The 19,784-nt window shown below is 32.3% G+C and overlaps 1 protein-coding gene across 11 annotated transcripts in view; it reads right to left on the reverse strand.

Annotated features, from left to right (window-relative positions):
• Positions 1–3,642: 3,642 nt before the first annotated feature.
• The window catches only part of LOC128180365 (cGMP-specific 3',5'-cyclic phosphodiesterase-like), a 36,408-nt gene continuing 20,266 nt past the window's right edge, over positions 3,643–19,784 (reverse strand). For 4 of the 11 annotated variants that reach the window (XM_052848410.1, XM_052848412.1, XM_052848409.1 and 1 more), the window contains exons 5-22: positions 19,493–19,633; positions 18,326–18,406; positions 17,622–17,681; positions 15,502–15,566; positions 14,119–14,233; positions 13,417–13,560; positions 12,982–13,125; positions 12,499–12,645; positions 12,272–12,379; positions 12,009–12,118; positions 11,744–11,831; positions 11,105–11,205; positions 10,284–10,361; positions 9,968–10,106; positions 8,422–8,505; positions 6,752–6,869; positions 5,753–5,841; positions 3,643–5,221 (exon numbers count right to left, since the gene is read on the reverse strand). In XM_052848410.1, coding sequence (XP_052704370.1) covers positions 5,147–5,221; positions 5,753–5,841; positions 6,752–6,869; positions 8,422–8,505; positions 9,968–10,106; positions 10,284–10,361; positions 11,105–11,205; positions 11,744–11,831; positions 12,009–12,118; positions 12,272–12,379; positions 12,499–12,645; positions 12,982–13,125; positions 13,417–13,560; positions 14,119–14,233; positions 15,502–15,566; positions 17,622–17,681; positions 18,326–18,406; positions 19,493–19,633 — 1,887 coding nt within the window. In that variant the 3' untranslated portion in view covers positions 3,643–5,146. Of the gene's footprint in view, positions 5,222–5,752; positions 5,842–6,751; positions 6,870–7,272; positions 7,373–8,421; positions 8,506–9,967; positions 10,107–10,283; positions 10,362–11,104; positions 11,206–11,743; positions 11,832–12,008; positions 12,119–12,271; positions 12,380–12,498; positions 12,646–12,981; positions 13,126–13,416; positions 13,561–14,118; positions 14,234–15,501; positions 15,567–17,621; positions 17,682–18,325; positions 18,407–19,344; positions 19,384–19,492; positions 19,634–19,784 lie in introns of all 11 variants that reach the window. The other 7 variants (XM_052848413.1, XM_052848414.1, XM_052848415.1 and 4 more) reach the window with 7 other exon arrangements.

Consider the following 19,784-nt stretch of genomic DNA (forward strand, 5'->3'; position numbering starts at 1 on the left):
TTTATACTCTGCCGATCACGGGGGAACACGATCCCTGGATTTATATACTGTATATTTATATTTACACCAACAACTAGCTCTCGATGAGCCAGATCCTTAGGATGAGCATGCAACGGGGAAATGACAAAAGAGGGGAGGGGGCAGGGGGGTAAAAAGAGAAAAATGCTAGTAATTGTGCTATCATACAATGGCGTCATTGTTTGTGGCGTAATAAAAGACATGTGCTCTCTTTTTTCATAATAAAAATATGCCAACCACGGTACCTCGAAATACGCCCTATCTGTTGCAATCCTTGAAAACTGAGAGGATGCCTAGAAGTCGACCATTGTGTGTAGTTGTATAGTGAATAGAAAATGACATTGAAAGTATAACGTATCCTGTATTTTTCTATAATGCGGCGGTTGACATAATGCATATAATTGAAAGAAATTACAACGATTTTTGGAGTCTTAAATACGTCGATCTAGATAATGGCGACCAAAACGTAAATCTAGGAATTATCGTTCTATCAGTAAATACCGCAGAAATGTGTCGGAAATTTGGTAAATTTTCCTTGTATGTAAGGACCCGATTTACTACTTAATCCCATAATGATGACATTCATCATAAAACCCGTTAAGAGATGTGTCGCCGTGACTAGTGTGAGGGGAACATTGGCCTCAGCTGTCCAAAGATGCCCCGACAAGACCATTATCTCGGTGCCGTGTTTCGGGGGTCGAAATCGATTTTCAGTGTAATAATTCTTTTGTTATTGTTGTTGAATTTGTAAGCATTAAAGTTATTCTACCAAAAAAAATATACCTTTAAGGGTATGATCCTCAAAATTGAACTGTTCATGAAATTGTACAAACATGTTTGTGTCGTATTTTTAAAGTTCAGGAGACAGCTATATCATAGAATTAATTGTCAATCTACAATGCTAACAATTTAATAAACCACCGCTTATTGAGTCAAATGTAGGGGAAAGAAGAGAATTATGTTAACATTAACATTGACTTCAAACTCAGTATTAAAATTACTGCGACAAACGTTTATTCGCGACAACTTAATTTCGTGATGGATGGGGGGGGGGGGTTAAACTGGTTCGCGGCGTCTTTAATCAACAATCAAGATATAGATTATCTAGAAGAAAAGTATATAACAAAGACATGCGCGGATCTAGAGGGGGGGGGGAGGGTCGAGGGGGGTCCCGACCCCCCCCCCTGGAAAATGAAAATTTATTAAATTTACATAGTAAAATTATCGCGAAAATATGCCTCGGACCCCCCCTGGCAAACACAATTATCCTTCGGACCCCCCCCTGGAAAAATTTTCTGGATCCGCGCATGAAAGACAACTAAGGATTTGTTCGTGACGAGAAATATTTGCGACGACGAGGCTATCACGAACCTTGTGAAAAATTTCTCGCACGCGAATAAAAGTTGGTTTGCAATAATAACTTCTTTGGGGGGTTAAAAAACATAACGACGACCAACACTCATAAAGGTACCATTTAGGTATTCATTGCAAATAGTTGATATCAAACATTTAGATAAAGGATATCCCTTATTACCACTAATTTGATTCTTATCAGTGACCTCGATGTTTTTTTTAAACTTGTCAATTTTTGCAAATGGGTTATATCACAAAATCAACGGCTTGAAAACTGGCCCCACTGGTTTGAAAAATAAAAATAACCCATTAAAAATGATTAAATGTATGATTTATATATTTATTGATTTACAGTTGTAATTAATAGTAAAATTGCCTGTATACCTCAATGACAACACCTATAAATTCAATTCATTTAGTGATACAATGAGTATTAGAATTGGTTATTTTTTTTTAAATAATAAAAACACCAAAAGCAATGTCTCAGAATTTGTCTACATTTTCGATATGATTACCCGGGTATATTTCAAAAGAAAAATATACATCGTACATATTAACTTTTCTTATTTACACACTTCCATTCACGCAGTCTTTGATATTTAAAAAAACATTTGTTTAGTATATGTATACACACGTTAAAAACCTACAGACCTTCCCCATTTTTAAGTGTTAGGTATAAACATAAATAGGAATTTAAAATTATAAAATCTTGCAAAGGTAGAAGAGAACTCTCAAGTAAAAGATCCGTAATAGAACATAGAGTCAACAAAGGGTCCAAGAAAATTATTCCCCCCCCAAAAAAGCTGATCGATTTTTTAAAAGTAAACTGTGTTATTCTATTTATATATTTATTTATTTTATTCTTAGAAAATCATTTTAGTAGTTGCCACTCACTTTCAAAATATCTGATACGACCCTAAATATACATACATGTATTTTATAACATAAAACGATAAGATTGAAAGAAAAACCCAAAGATAAATTGATTCCTTTTTATTCATTCTTATAGATCAAAGATGTTATAGATACATGTAGGTAAAAAAAAATACGTATAACTTTCCATACATCAATATAGCAGACTGACTCCCAAGTCTGCTGGGGAAATAAAACTTTCATTCAGTGACTGATGGGCATTTTTCGTTAAGAAATCCAAATGATACTAAGACCATGTGGTTTTCATACGATAACATGTGTCTGTTCTTTATTTAGAGCTTGATAGATTTTTTTTCAAAATTTTCAGATTTAGTAACAAAACATAAAATAGAACTAGCGATTAAATCTACAAGATAAAAACAATGCTCTAGTTTTCATATTTTTTGTTCCCTGGTATCTTCGTTTTGTTCAGAACACTTTCGTTTACATCGAGAGCATTTCATTGAAGAGCTGAATGTTTTAAATCATTTACAGAAACGTGATAATAGTAGATAATATATTTCAACATCTTTTCATACTGTCATATACATTTTTGCCTGGTGAGATAGCTACATTTCATCAAACGGTTTCAAAAGAGGCGTCATCTGTAGAAGTAATGGCAACCGATGGTATTCCAATGTCTCTCAAATGACAATTCATTAGTGAATATATTGAAGAATATGATTACACACTGTATATATGAACAAATTGATGACCAGTAAGAGCACTGATACTGTACTTTATTGCAACATGCAGAGATCCAAAAAAATTCCAGGGGGGGGGGGGGTACATGGGATATAGTTTTGTTGGGTGAAGGGGAAGGGGGTGTCCGAGGCCTATTTTTGGTAATTTTATTATGTGAATTTAAGAAACTTGAATTTTTCAGGGGGGGGGGGTGTCCTGACTCCCCTCCCCCGGGATGTTGCAAGCATTTGGTTTTAAGAAATACAATCAAATACATGCAGTGCTTTGTAAGCTCAAGATCAAAAACATTTTAGGCGGGTAAAAAGAGTTCAAAATCTTTTAATGTTGTTGTAATTCACCAAATGTAAGCTAAAGCAATTTTCAGATATTTAATTTTTTGACAAAACCAGATAGCTTCGCTACATGTATAGTGACTTTGTTACTGATTATACATAATTTAAAAATGTGTACATGGACTTTTGGTAAATTCCCTCAGTTTTTCTTTTCTAAAAAAGGCTAAATACATTGAAATAGTATCAGCTAAATAAAATTCTTTCAAAGAAAGGCAACTCAGAAAGATAAAATATCTATTGCCTACCCTAAAACGAGAAAAGATTTTTTTTTAATATTACCAAATTGCAAAGTCTGTATAGATTAAAAAAGTAAAACACATAGGACATTTCAACAACCATTTAATGTAGATAACAACTACTAACAACTCATTATGTTAGAAATAAATTAGAAAGTTTACAGGCGATTAATCTGAGTCATCCTGCTGATTGAAGCCTATAGGAGACATTTTCTTACAATGTTACAAAGTCAGATCATCTTCTCTTCAACAGCATTAGACTTGGTTATCAATATATAAAAGATAGAATAATATCAGTTATCAAAGGTAATATTTCTTGCTTGAATACCATAAAAACTAAAACATACTGTGATCAGCTAAATTCAATGTCACTCATAGTACACACCTACGCTTTTGTTCCAAGAATGTTATAAACATGCCTGTAGTTAGAATGCAAGGGTGGATTTTGAATAAAAACAATATCCCGGTACTAAATAACAAATAACCACACATTTCTATACAGGATCTCAAGTATATATATGGATTTAAACATTTTGATACATGTATTATTAATAAAATAATACAAAAATATGTGACTAAGTTCTTTCTTCCATCAATACTAGTTCAAGAATTGCTTCACCTGAAAAAATACCCAATGGCCATGCAACTATTTCACAATATAATTACATGTACACATATTCTTCAGATACAGAGCAATAAGTTACATCCGTTACCCTCTAGAATTGTCTATGGATTTCAAGACTCTGTTAACACATACTAAAGCTCCATGCACTCTTTCACAGTTTGGAGAACCTCATATACTGTATGTGCATGGTTATGTTTCAGCTATACTAATTAAAGTTTCACTCACACGCACCATCTATCATTCTATAAATCAAAGAAGATTTACATTTAAGCTTTGTAGTTAAACTTATTTGATAAATATATATATACAGCTGGTTTTATCCTAGTACACTGTATGTCTACAAGTATTGATCTTGACATGAAATTGGAATAAAATAATAAATAATGAGAACTACAATCATTTAAAATATTTAAAAATGAATAAAATGAAAAACAGAGAGAGAGAGAGAGAGAGAGAGAGAGAGAGAGCAGTTATCACAACTACAATTCTTGTATCACAGTTTCAGTTATAAAAACATTCATATATACATCTAATGCTACCCTCTCTACCATTTAAAAAATATTTAACAACATACAGAAATATAAGACATTTAAAGTATTATGCTACAATAACAAACATTTTTTTTAGCTACCAGCTAATTAATATCGCAGAAACAAACAGTTCCCTTTTCTCTTTACAAGAGAATGTACAGTATACATACTTGAACCATTAACAATATCAAGATCTCTGGAGAATTATGGACTGTTTTGCATACACATACACACTCCTGCTTATAACAGTGAAGGATAGAAAAAAATAGTCTAAATCGAAGTTGGTGCTACATGTACCTAACCTTTATACTAAACTTAAAGAAAAATGCACTGATTACAGTAAAGAAACGAATGCTAGGTTGCTTCGAGTCTCTTGTGAATTAGCAGTACACCAAGATGAATCTTGGATGTGGCCATTTCCTGCTGCAGGAATCCTCAGAGAAGAACACAGACTTTAGTTTTCTTAGGCTCCACAATTTTCACTTTCTTTTCAAACTGCACTTCAGGTTCCTAACAAGAAAAATAAAAGACATTTAAAAAACACAGTCAAAGAAGGAAAAACTAAGAAAATATATAGCCTAAAAACCAATTAAATAATATTTCAAGAAATTGAAATTCTTAAAAAGTTTTATACATTCCAAAATGAAAATAAAATGTGTGTAAACTGATAAGTATATACAAATAAAATCAAAACCACATCAAGAAAATAATGCATGCAGTCATTACAGAAAACTATAATGGCTAGTGAAAAATTGCATTGTGAAATAATGGAGATATGTAGTTTTGAAACATGTTAATCTTTCAATCTCTACTTTTTTAAAATGTTACCCCCTCCTTTTTCAAAAAATCATGGCATAGGAAATTATAAAAATTTTCTTGGAATCAGAAAAATATGAAATAGCTGTTATCTATCAACAATGGAGAAATCAAAAGAGCAAAATAAAAATATAAACCACAATACAAGAAAGTAACTAATCTACATGCACTGAAATAAATAAGAACTAAAATTGGCAATCTAGTTGGACTAAACAAATGAAGGACCTTTCTCTTGTGTTCTTTGCTATCGGACTTCTGGGGGAGACCATTTTGTTCGGGGCTGCGATTACGCTGGACAGGTTCAGAATCCTCATCTGGGTAAATATTGTGGTTAATTAGGTCATCTTAATTTAGTTACAATAAAGCTGTATAAAGCTAAACTGATTGATGCTTTTCACAGGTTGTTACCATTTTGTGTTCACATATTAATTGAAACACTAATATAGTTTATGGCAAATTCTTAATAATATTTCATATAGATAATTTTTTTGTTGGACAATATTTTATTGTTTGACATGTGTATATAAAGACTTTGAAGATTTTATGACAATGTTATTCATAGTTCTGGTCCTTCAAAATAAAACTTGAGCATTTATAAAATTAATGTACTGCATATCTGACAAGATTGTAAGTTTAGAAAAAAAACATACAAAAAGAAACAGTATGGGCAACACAAATGTATGAAATGAAGAGAAAAATCCCCCAGTGTCAAACACACTCAAAATAAATTAAACAAAAGAATGAACTATATAAAATTTTCATTCAAAATCATCATAATTTCTATATTTTAATGCATATAGGTATCTATCTACAAAATTCAAAACTGACTGAAACAAAACTTATACTTAATGTAAATTCAATGCTATTTTTTAATCAGTCTAAAATTCTAAATATTTCATTCACTAGACTTTCTTTTACAGGGAAAATATTAACTATGGAAACATTAAGAACAACCAAAAGTTCATCAATTTAAGTAAACCATATACATGTTCTATAGATTTAGTCAAGCCAACAGCTTTATATTAAAAATTGAAGATTGCACTTGATTAGTCATTGTGTATTAAATAATCAAAACATGTTAAAATTAGTAATAAAAGGTTAACATTAAAAGCTCACAGATTACTTTACAAGGAAATGCAAAGGCAGAGTGTGAAATTTGTGTTACAATGGAAACAACGTAATAAACTAATACAACAAAAGGCCAAAACATTTCTGGGTTCTAACCATTTATCTTCCCTGTTGTCTTACGTTCATGATCGTCCGCCAACTCCTGCCAGTGCTTCTTGTTGTCCATCACACCGTCGTACAACGGGCGCAAACTCTGATTCATCTCGGCAAACATCTGCCATATTTGCAATAAGAACAAAGTGAAATCAACAACACAGAAAATAATTTGCCGATCGATTCTGGAGATTGCTGTCATCATCATCGATCAATCAACCTGCTGTCTTGTTTTGGAGGCGAGGACAACATTAGGAGATAAACTACAAAATTACAACAACAATAACAATCGTATTTCCTGAGATTTTTTCTTGACCTTGGGAGGAACCAGATAACTAGCTTCTTTTTTTTGCCATCAACCCTAAAACTGTTTCAAAATTTAATAACATTAACTAGCTTCTTTTTTTTTTTTGCCATGAAATGAGCACAACACGGAGACAAAATCATTCTGAGGAAAGGAGCAACTACAGCGTGTATGAAAACATCCCAGTAAGTGCGATAAAATTAGAAACAAAATATAGCACCGAGATGTAACGACTGAGGCGGTCGTTCCTGCCACTTCTCCTTATTCCTCAGACAGCCATCTAGCATTGGTTTCAAACCCCCAAATTGGTCAGTCAATGTCTGTGTAAGGTAAGAATTGAAACTTACATGATCAGTCACCCACCTATATTAAAGACTGTAAAATGTACTGCTCTCATCCTTACCCCTGAATTTTCCATCAGAAAATTGTACAGGAATTTATACCATTATTTGTCTCCAGATCACTGATACATGTATATCTAACCTCTCTGTCAATATTGTTTGTGGTGCTCTCCAATTTATCAAAATCTTATATGAATATATTTATATAATATTCCATTTTGCCATATATAACACATGATCTTATACTGTACGTATACCGGTAATCTCTCCAGTAACAAATAACTGAGATTAAGATTATAATTGTAGTACTGCAGGTAAACATTTACTTCTTAGCTTGGAAAAAAGAAAGAGAATATTGATTAACTCATGTAACACTACAAAATGAAAGTGTTAAGAACAAAGATGGATAAATCTCCCAACCAGCTGAATTAATTTTCAACAGCTTGTACATAGCTTCATCAACAATTGTGTCTTCAGGTCCAACAAATTATGTTGCCCTCATATCCAGTCAATAACTGTTTACTACAGATTCAGAATAAATTTTGATTGGAAAAGCATACTTGAACCTTAATATCAACTCAGCTAAGGTGTGCTGAAATATGTATTCATACTTCCATTTATTAAACAAAGATCATATTAAAACTGTTAAACATGCTAAATGGGACCTTATCAAACTTTCAGATAGATAAAGAATGAAAATAAAAGTCCAGGGGAAGTTTCAAATGCTAAATGTAATTATTCATAACAATTAATCATGATAAATACATGTACAACAAAACTAGTCTTGCATTATCAAGTATTTGCAACAAGCAACTAATTCCTCCTCTTTTTATAAACCTTAATATAATAGAAATGCAATTGCTCTTACTGAAATTTGAAACAAATTTTTTTTACATGCATTATACCTTATTGAGAACATTTTCATTCTTTTTGTAGACAACTATGATATATGTACTATAGAAATAAAATTCTTTTAAATTCTACTTCAGCCGCAATATAATAAACATATCAAACCCGTGTCTACTGACCTTGTATATTGGAAGACAAATTGCATCAATGAACCCAACTTGCATTTTAGGGAGTTCATCTTTCTTCTCCCTGTCCATCATTGCCTAAAACCAATCAAACAGGGTAATGATACAAGTTTAAGTATTTACAAGAAAACCTGAATCCAAGATATTAGGCCAGCATTTTTTTATTTTTAGGTTTACAAACAACAAAATGATAAAGTTCCGTAGGAGGAGGAAATAAAATAAAAAATAAAAATCTCTTTTGACCTACAATTTTTTTTATTTTTAGGTTTACGAACCAAAAAAAATGTAAAGTTCTGTAGGAGAAAAAAAGAACTTTTATGACATCATCTTTATTTTAATTTATAATGAATGACTTCATGATACTAGTGGTGTGGTAACTGCATCAAGTGTAGCATGTGAAAAGTATATATGTCATCTGTGTAACATATCACTGAAATAATACAATAGAATATTAGACATACAGCTTTGATATTACATGTACATATAGCAATAACAGGGGTGTGCAATTACAAAATTTGGCCACAAAGTTACTAGCCCAAGATTCAAAGTTACTAGTCAGACTATTGTCGGACATCTCAACATTTCATTTTATATAAAAAAAAACAACTAAATTTTATGTACATAAAGTCATAATGTTTTCTCCTGTATGATACTAGTATATAATTATTAATATACAAAATATTTATTACTTTCATGTTTTCTGCAGGAAACTAGTTAAAAAATATTCAACTTCATTGATCTCTCACATTTTATTTACAAAATTGGTTTCGGTGTTTATATGTGAGAAAACTCAAACATAACATTGTGAATGTGAACAGACTCTATAAAATCACTGCAACTATATGTGTGCATGTATTTTATCCTGTTGAATTTCCATGTACAAAGTACAACTATGCAATTAATTATGTAATGCTAAATTTTAATTGAAAATAACGGAAAATGCACAAACAGTAATATGCAAAATATGAAATTTTTTTTAAATTCACTTGGCAGGTCACTTTAAAATGTGTTAATGAGAATAGTTACTGCAGAAATTTATAATATCTCGAATACATCTCTTTCTCTCTCTCTCTCTCTCTCTCTCTCTGTAAAATAAATTTTTAAAAAAGCAAATGAATACATATGCCAATTCAACACAAAAAGAATGGGAATCATTTTACAGTGATGTACTTGAAAACAGCTGCACAGGTAACTATGGAAGCTATGTTCAGTGAGGTGTGACTATCTCGTCTAGCCACTGGTCAACACTGTCGGTAAAACTTCAAAGTATGAAACTTACAGCAGAGTGTTTGTAGAAGCTTCTCTGAAGAATGTAGCACAAGAAAAAGATGCGTAAGAAATGTTTATGCTATCATGACACCAAAAGAGCAGATTTTGACGATATACTTTTCCTACGAAGAAAAATTTGCTGTAGGGGAGAAAAAAAAGATCTTTTTTGTAATTTTATTTTTTTTCTAAAAACTCAGAAAACCGAGCGGCGAGTTTGTAAACCTATAAATAAAAAAATGCTGGCCTTAACGTGAAAAAGAACTTGACAGACCATTGGTGTCTCTCCCAGCTCGGTCCTCTCTTTGTCCCCCTGCTCAAAGAACTCATTGGCCACTAGCTGAGCAACCTTCTCCTGTATTTCCCATGGTTTAGTAATGGCGGCCACATCACAAGCTGTCATCATCATGGCTCTATAGAAACACCCCAAAAAATGACAGGATTATTTAAGTTCTTGATTACACATAATTCAGAACAAATTAAAAGACAAATAGCAACAAACACCTTAAAACAAGACAGTATTCTAGATTTTCATTATACATGTACTGTATGGATGGATGCTAGTGTAAATGATTACAGAGTTCCCTTACTTTAGGAGGTCCTTTTTGTATGGTTCTGTGTACTCTGTTTCTCCTTCTTGAACAAGCTTTTGAAAGTCTCCCCGTTTCCTGTTTGAATTCATTGTAACATTTAAAACAGGTATACCTTTAATAACTAATGAACACTGCAGTAAATAGCATTATTTATATTTCTGTTAAGGCAGTCCATCAATAACTATCATATTTCATACCTAATACATGTAGATTGTAAGTTTGATTGCTAAATTCTTAGTGTGGTTTTAGGGGTTTATTTAATAATAAAGATTCATTGTTAAATTTTTTAAAAATTTTGAATATTAATTAACAAATTTATCCCATCTTGAAATTAACATTGAAGTCTATGGGAAAAATGTATTTTTTGAATATATCTTTATAGTACAAATAATTTTCTCACAAATCTCTTGGTAAAAAGTTGCAAAAGCTTTCCTTTTCTTTCACACTGCTAAAAAAATTCAATATTTACCGTACATATTTTTAATACATGTAATTGATTTTTTTTTAAATTTTTGCAAGGGGAAGACAACTCTTTAAAAAAGTTCAAAGTTCAAAAAGTTCATTAAATCGACTGCATACAATATTCCCGAGTATGGTTTATGTCAGCTTAATAATAATTCTAAAAAAATATTCAATATAGTTCATTTCAATCAAAATTGTTAAATTCACCTCAGTTTTGGATGGACTACCTTAAAGTTATATTTCACTGAGTAAAAATTTAATTCTAAATTCTGATAAATTATCAAACTTTTTGAAAAAAAAAACTTTGACAGTATTCTGCATATAGGTATCCATTAATTCCGATATATTCAACTTACTTAAAATACAGCGCCAAATCAGTGGACAGGATGGCATGCTCCAACATCTTGATGACGTTCCTGTATTGTGCAGGTGATAGTGATTGGAAAATGTTATTACCCTGAAAAAGAGAAAAAAAGATACATGACATTTCAAAAATCTGAAAAAGGCTTGGTGATCTACATATACAGTTATAAATCCAATATTCCAATCATCGATCTTCAAGCTTACTGAACTAATTTCACTACCGGTAATCAAAACTGACATCTTGGCACAGTAAGAATCGGTTGCATTTTGCCAAGTATTGATGCTCTGCATTATATGCTAACAAAAATTTAAATTAATACTCTTCCCAGAAAAACTCTATAAATGGCAACCATCAATTAAGTCTTGTTAATAGGAACACTTAGTGACCCCAGGTAAATCTATTTTTTAGTTAATGTAAGCCAATTTTTCATTGGATTGCCAGATGTTTAAAAACTTTTAGGGATCTGCTTTTTTATGTATTTGATGGCACATGTATAAATAATAATAACAAATTGTGTTTCACTGCTCAGTGTTTTTGAGGAAGTAAATTCACAAGTGAGGAGTATTTATATGCAATAATGCCATAACAACTGAGCCATATTGAATCTGAATCAATCTACATAAATAACTACCTCACTGTTCAAAATCATGATGCAATGATCGAAATGATGATGCTCCATCACCGAGGTACTATACAGCATAGCCAAAGGTGAAGCCACCCTAAAATATCAAACATAAAAAAATGAAAAATAAATAAAGCACTGGTAATACCACTAACAAAACAGTTTTCTATCAGAGATTTACTCTGTATATGCCGATTCTCAAAGAAAGTATCATAACTAAGTGCGGTTATAGAAAAATGTTAATTAAGAGTAAATATCCTTCCTATGCTCTTACTTGACTTGGAATGCATTATTTGTTCCTCTGTGGTCTAAGTCATGACACAAGCAAGCCACAAGTAAACCCAAAACCTCTAGTCCCTCAAATTTCTTTATTAACCCCCCAGTCTGCAAAAAAAATGAAATTCAGTTACCTTACCTGCATTATTGTTGATCACTGTATGAATGCATTGAGAGGTGTTTTTTTTAAATCAAAATTTAAAAATATTTTCTAAATTTCTTTCCATCTTCATAGGCCTGCAAAACCTGAGTTACACTTACATATAATATTGTGAACATAGTTTGAGTAACATTGAAAGCATGGCGCCAGTTATGATATGTCACTGGTCTGTAGTTCTTCTTCACACTTAGTGTCCATCGACAAATCACCTACAAAGTCAAAGAAAAAAATGCCATATGTAATTCTTCCATTTCATATAAAAAACTGACAGCAATAAATAATTAAAGTTAAGATAATTAAGACAACATAAATGGACAATTTAAATTACCTCCAGAGGAATTTTAAACTCTGCCAAAAGATTTGCCTCTTGGAACATTGTGATGGTACACTTGACAGTCTCCAGTTCATCCAAAGGAATGTCGTTGAACTCAAAGGTGTATAATCCAATGTCTTTACCTGGTGGAAACTCACTTGCCTATGGAAAAGGCAGAGCCATAATTGTCATGCAATGTACACAATAAAAGCCGACATAGTATACCCAGTGACTTATAAATAATTCTAGACTCAACAGTATAGAATTGATCCTTTGGGACCCATGCATAGCCAGACTAATGAGGAAGAATTAAAATTACCAGTTAGATTTCCTTCACATAAGTACGAAGCAGCCAATCAAAAGAGGGCATGATATATTCATGAGAACTAACAAGTTTGTCTATAAGGTCAGAAAACATTTGGGACACTGGCCATTAAAATTCTGTCTGATGAGGAATGCTTATCATAGTTATATTTCCATCCAACCACTGGCTCTTACCATCAGTTTATCTGTCTCCTCTTGCTGAGCTGTTGCATGATAAGACAAAACTTCAAGTGCAACTGTCTGCTTGGCCATCAACCGACATGCGTTTTCATACATTTGACAATTGTGGATGCCAAGACCAGTAAAGATAGAGAATGCCTAAAGAACAAAAAAAGGACATTTTGTGATAACATATACCTTGTGAGGACTAGATGACCCTCTTTGACACATCTAATGTATTGATTATCTATGTCGAATCATACAAAAACATTTACTTGTCAGACAAATTAAATATTCTTGGTAACTTAAATTAGAAATTCATGTGCAGTGATCACTTCAAAAGTAATTTTAATTACCTGTGTAAACACAAGAAAATAATTACACATCAGCCAAAATCAATAACAGGAAAACTAATCAAGAGTCAGTGCAAGATGATGTAAAGTTGATTACCTCGATAATATTTGCGTCATTCTCATTAAATGGTACACCGTTCAGCTTGTTGACTAGTAGAGTAACACCAATGATTTTCTTTTCATTGTTGAAAATTGGCATGCATAACATATTTTTGGTTTTGAATCCATCATCCTCAAATCCCTAAACACAAACGAATGCAATGACGTATTATGCATCAGAACACAATACACTGATACTTTATCAGCTGAGATATATTCAACCTAATTGATCGATATACATACAATATAAAAAAAAATCTTGTGACATTGTGTCTTAAAAACATATATATTTTGATAAAGTGAGCTACCTTACAGCAACAAACTTCAAGGAAAATATGTAGCAAAAGTAGATGCATTGTGCCCCAAGGATCATATCAAATCATATCAATAATAATATACATATTTGTGAGTGAGATAATACTGTGGTTTCATCAACATCCTTGAGCAGCATTTTTTGTAGATTTCGATCATCAGTTGATCGACTCACGAAATCAAATATGTTCATTGAAATGAATACCAGGTATATAGTAAAATATTGTGCTGACAGGAACATTGACAATAAATGTATGTATCCTTGAAATTGTGATTTTACTCATTCCATGAAAGTTGATGCCCAAAAATGTTAATGAAACCACAGCACATGTACATAACCAAATGAAATAAATGTTTGAGCATCTTAATTAAATTTTCATGAGCTTACCCCTATTTTCCCAAACATTGCATCGATTTGAATCTCTGACACATTGAGTGGAGTTCCCTTTAGAACCACATGTCGTGCTATTTCAGCATTCCGAGACTTTGCCACTTCTGCAGCACTGGAAAAAAAGTATCTTTATCATAAATCTTTTGGCAACAAAAAATAAACAATATACAGATATAGAGACATTTCAACAAAACTTTGGTTAATTTGTGTGACTAGCAATTTGATGTATAGGCATATCACCTTTATTCTTAAATAGAAAGCTAGGGATGTCCTTGTAGAAAAAAAAAACCAGAAAACAAATATATACGAGGCACTTTACACATTTCTTTGAACAAAGAAATATTTTTAAAATTTAGAACAGATATCTCAAAAAATTAAAATAAAATCTCTCCCCTCTTAAACTAGGATGCTCATGGGAATAATTAAGAGATAATTTGAACAAGATAGATAATTTCTTTCTGTGATCACAACAGCTCATATTAATACATGTATATGTATGAAGAAACATATCTTTTTTATCTTAATTTCAGTGAAATTTTAGCAGGTAGATTATTTAGCTTCAGCTCTGTAGCTCACTGTCTGAAAAAATTTGGATTGACAATCAGATCGTCCATCTGAATTTTTCAGGCAGGGAACTACAGCCTGCAGCTTGGAGATTATTACATAAATGAGCAAAAACAAGATTTAAATTTTGCCTTCTGAAGATATCTATTCTTAAAGACATGAATCTCATGAACATTTTAAACTAAAGAGATGTCTATAATGTATTGATGAAAAGGTATATACTAGTGTTGGTGAATCTAAATCCAAGTTTATATTTCAATGGAGTGCTGATCTCAATCAACATCTTTGAAGACATTCTAATATCTTAATTATCAATACAGCAATCAGTTTCATAAACTTATCTCTCTCTCTCTCTCTCTCTCTCTCTCTCTCTCTCTCTCTCTCTCTCTCTCTCTCTCTCTCTCTCTCTCTCTCTCTCTCTCTCTCTCTCACATATAATATTGATTCCTGTTGAATTCCACCCAAGTCTCCCTGCATGTATCTTGATTTCATGGGCCTTTATATAAGTAGAAATCCAATAATTTTATCCTTCGTGTTTTCATTTTTATTCCATATCCATCACATTTCCATTATACAAGTATCAAGGGAAATCCTCACCCTTGGGTTAACCAGAAAGCCCAGGTTTAATTAGATAATTGTAGCCTTCTGAATACATGCTCACAAGGTGGGAACAAAAAGCTAGCAGGATTTACTTAAAACATGCTTTAGAATCAGAAACCAATACAAACTTCAATGAATTTCTAGCATTTCAAAGACAGCATGAGAAGTGCAGTAAAATCATTATACCTTAATCTTGGTTGGTCACTGAAATCTTACCTGGGAACTCTAATATTGCCTCCATCTTTTGCATATAAATCAAAAGCCATGGAGAAAAGAACATCCTGAAAAAAGGAAATGAATAATAATCATCTAATATTCTTAAAAATAGGATCGACTACTGGCTCTCAATGAACACAAACAATGAAGCCATGTAATTTTCCTCCTTATGTGTTTTCTTTAAAGTTTTATTGGAAGTAAATCATAATATAAATTTGTATTTTTTATGAAATTCCTGCAAACATTTTACTGTATACTGAGAAATATTTGTCCTGTTTTATTTTCGCTCCTTTCGCCTTTATTGTCAGTTGGAGAATTCAAACAGGACAAATTCAATTGTCATTTTTTAACTTAATTCTAATACAATTGTGTCTGGGAAAATTCAAGATGGGGCGAAACTATTATAGCAAGTGTTGAATGGTGAAAATAACACAGGGCAAAAATTACTCTGTATACAGTAATCATATGTTTTCAAGTAAACAGGTAGCAATTGATGATGTTGTATAAATTCTTAATTTACCCAGATTCTATATTCAATATCATGAGATACAATGTATATTGAATTAATTTGCAATTACTCCAGATTTTTACTACAGGTAAATACAATGTATACGAATATTGAGATCAAACATGAATTTTGATGTATGCCATTAAGGATACCATTTAAGCAAGCCAATCACGCTATTGCAATAAATCTTGAAAACATTTAATTTAGCTTTGCACAGATAAACCAGTACTATAAAACCGAAATTCTATAGCCTGGGTGCATCTATTCTAGAGATAAACTGTAATATTTATGAAGCCCCAAAGTACTATAAAATCAAATGTCAAATTACTCATCTTTTTCAACAAACCTATTCAAAGTTAACCATGTATAGAGCAATAATATTGCAAAGGCCCTAAAACAATGAAACCCAATGCCTACCTGGCAAACTGAAAAATGAGATAAATATTGAAAAACAATAAATGACTAAAAAAGAGAAAGGGCAGCACAGGATAATTAACAAACTTCACTTGATTTTATGTTAACATTCTATTGGATTACAAAAGTTGATTGATAAGGAAGAGTGCAGTGTTTGTTCCTTGACTACAAAATATGCAGGTCTCAATAGTTTACTAATGACTTCGTTAAAAATATAGGGATAACTAGGTAAGTTTACAGCATTTAGGGCCTCCTCCCTCAATCCATACTCAAGTTGATATTTAAGAAATAAACAAAAGGTTAAAAAAAGTTTACTGGGATATGAACTTGGTTGGTTATGTGATCAAATCCTGTGAAGTCCGAGGGGTTCTCAGAAAATTTGATCATATTCAAATTACCAACTTCATATCTCAGTGAACTTTTTAACTTTGCTGTTTATTACTTATGTTTACATTTGAAAAAGGCACATTGTTCAGATTTGTTAAATTTACTGAGTTTTTATGTTGACAATAATGCAACCAACAAGAGATAAGCATGTGTGATAATCATTCTGACATCTGAGTGATGAAAAATTCACATATTAGTACATGAAGTCATAAATTATATGAGGCTGCATAGTAATACGGCTTGGTAATTGAACAGTTGTTATTGGTACATACATGAAGGGATATATTTGTACTAAGTGCCGAACAGAGATGGGGCTGTGTAATGATGACCCAGTGGGTGGGTAGTTGATATGTTAAATTATAATGATGACCCCATGGGTGGGTAGTTGATATGTTGTATAATGATGACCCAGTGCATGGGCAGTTGCTATGTTGTAATGATGATCCAGTGGGTGGGTAGTTGATATGCTGTAATGATGGTCCAGTGGGTGGACAGTTGATATGTTGTAATGATGGCCCAGTGGGGTGGGCAGTTGATATGTTGTAATGATGGCCAAGTGGGGTGGGCAGTTTAATATGTTGTAATGATGGTCTAGATGGTGGGCAGTTGATATGCTGTAATGATGGCCCAGTGCATGGGCAGTTGCTATTTTGTAATGATGGCCTAATGGGTGGACAGTTGATGTGTTGTAATGATGATCAAGTTAGTGGGCACTTGATGTGTTGCAAAGATGGCCTAATGTTGTAATGATGGCTCATGGGTGGGGTGTAGTTATGTGGTATTGATGGCCCAGTGGGTGGGCATTTGATACCTTAGTTGAGGTAGGTTTGGCCTTGGCCTGGACATTGGAGTCCTCCTCTGGGTGGGGATCCTGTGGACAAACACCAAACACACAACAATGAGGGTCCAACATGCAATTACACAGCTCAAAACAAAGTGGTTCACACTGGTCTATTGGTATACAAGGTTTAAATAAAAGCTTTATACAGTTTTAACAAAGATTCTCAAATAAAAGTTCTTCAAAGTTGTATACCACATTTTTCATCTTAAAATTAGAATAAATTATATATTCATTTATTGATCAAATTCATTGACTTTTTTTCATCATAGTTAAAGGTGCCTTTAAAAAAGATGAAGTGTTAAAATTCTCAACTTATTTCAATCATTATGTACTGTACAATTTTACAGCAAGTAAGAGAGGTAAGCATAAGTAATTTCTAAGTGAAAAAAATATTAGTATAAAGTTAGAATTGTATTTAGTTTAAGCAAACAAAGCAGAATTTTTTTTTTAATTAAAAAGAAACACAGGTGAGATATCTTGACTATAAAGCTTAGATGTATAAAATATGGAATTAATTTTGATCAAACACTCAGATTTAATGTAGAATCATTAATGAGTAGATGAATTATTCAGTTATCCAGATATAGGGCTAAATAGATCTGATCTACAGAGGTCCAAGATCCAGTGAAGAAGATGCTAAGAAATAACAGTGAGAGAAAGCATCCCTATTATACCTGATGCACCGCCAAAGCAAGTAGCTTGTAAAATTGCTTCTTGAGAATCTTTGCAAACATGCCTGTCAAGTTTTTCCCACCCTATAGGGGAAAGTAATTTGGCATGCAAACAGGGAATAATCCATGGATACATATGCATTAAAGAAAAATTAATTGATAGCAATGATAATCACTACTCTGTGCATGGGGTTTTAGTAGATTTATTTTCAGATGAATTAGCACTGCAAAGTAGTTTTTCAATTCTTTTCAATTATTCATCTGATTAGTTTTTGTACTTTTCACTTAATATATCAAATAAGATTTTAACACTATGTACATTAACTCCCTAAAAGTTGCATGATAATTTCTGACTTAATTGGTATATTGAGTTGCAAAAGTTTAATTGAAGAACAATTAAATTAAAACCTTTAGTGACTCATAGTATTAGTTCATTGCTACCCCAATGTACCTTCCCTTACACTCCAATCTGATGCAAACATTCCTTAACCCCAACCCCTATCCCTAATGTGAAATCAAATAAATTAAGGAAACAGAATTTGTTCTCAATTTGTTAAGATGGCTCAATGGTTATAGCAGCAACCTTTTAGACTTATTAAATCTCCTTGAGTATAAGAGCTCTGTATGAAGATGCATGAAAATTTCAATCTTTAAAGCTATATTATCAGGATTTTTTTTGGGATAAATTAATAGTTTATAGCTTAAAAATGTATGTCATGTCTAAAAATCTAAGGTAAAGCTGATGGTTAGTTTGTTGACCATCCAGCCTCCCTGACAACAGAATGAGTAGTTAATTATCTATTCCCCATGATTTCTGCCCGGCACAAGAGTAATGCTATCATACTATACAAAAAATACAATAAAGCCCAAAAACACATGCAAAACACACATAAAAATACACAAACAATTACAACAACAAGTATTAAGCATTCCTTTACATTTTGAATAGAATTTTTTTTAAGATCTCAAACATGCTGCTTGTGATCAATACTTTTTAAAATGAATGTCATGAAAAGACTTACTATGCTAGATAGTGCTCTGTTTATGTGTATGAATCTGCTCTTTACAATATATAGAGACACAAGCTCAGTTCCATTCTTTATCACAGTACAATAGTACACAGGAAAGCCGATTCAAGCAGTAGGCGTCATGGCGCGGGGTACTAATTACCTTGCTCATGGACTCCTCCGTTAGGTATACTGTACAGCGCTCACATTTCAGCATGTCCTGAGAATCTAACATCACTTTCTGAATGAGGCGTTCTAAGCTGGTCTGCTCCTCAAAAATGCCTCGGGCAAGGTTCAGCAACAGCTGAAAACAAAATTTATTAAATTATTACTTGAAAAACAATTTCATAGCAAACAATTAAATTAGGTCAGGATTATAAAGACCTATCGAACTTTTACACAGTAAGCTGCTTGCATTTTTTTCTTCATTCAAACACTAAAATTGAGATGAAGAT

Source organism: Crassostrea angulata, chromosome 4, assembly GCF_025612915.1.
Source record: "Crassostrea angulata isolate pt1a10 chromosome 4, ASM2561291v2, whole genome shotgun sequence".
NCBI classification, from domain to species: Eukaryota; Metazoa; Mollusca; class Bivalvia; order Ostreida; family Ostreidae; genus Magallana; species Magallana angulata.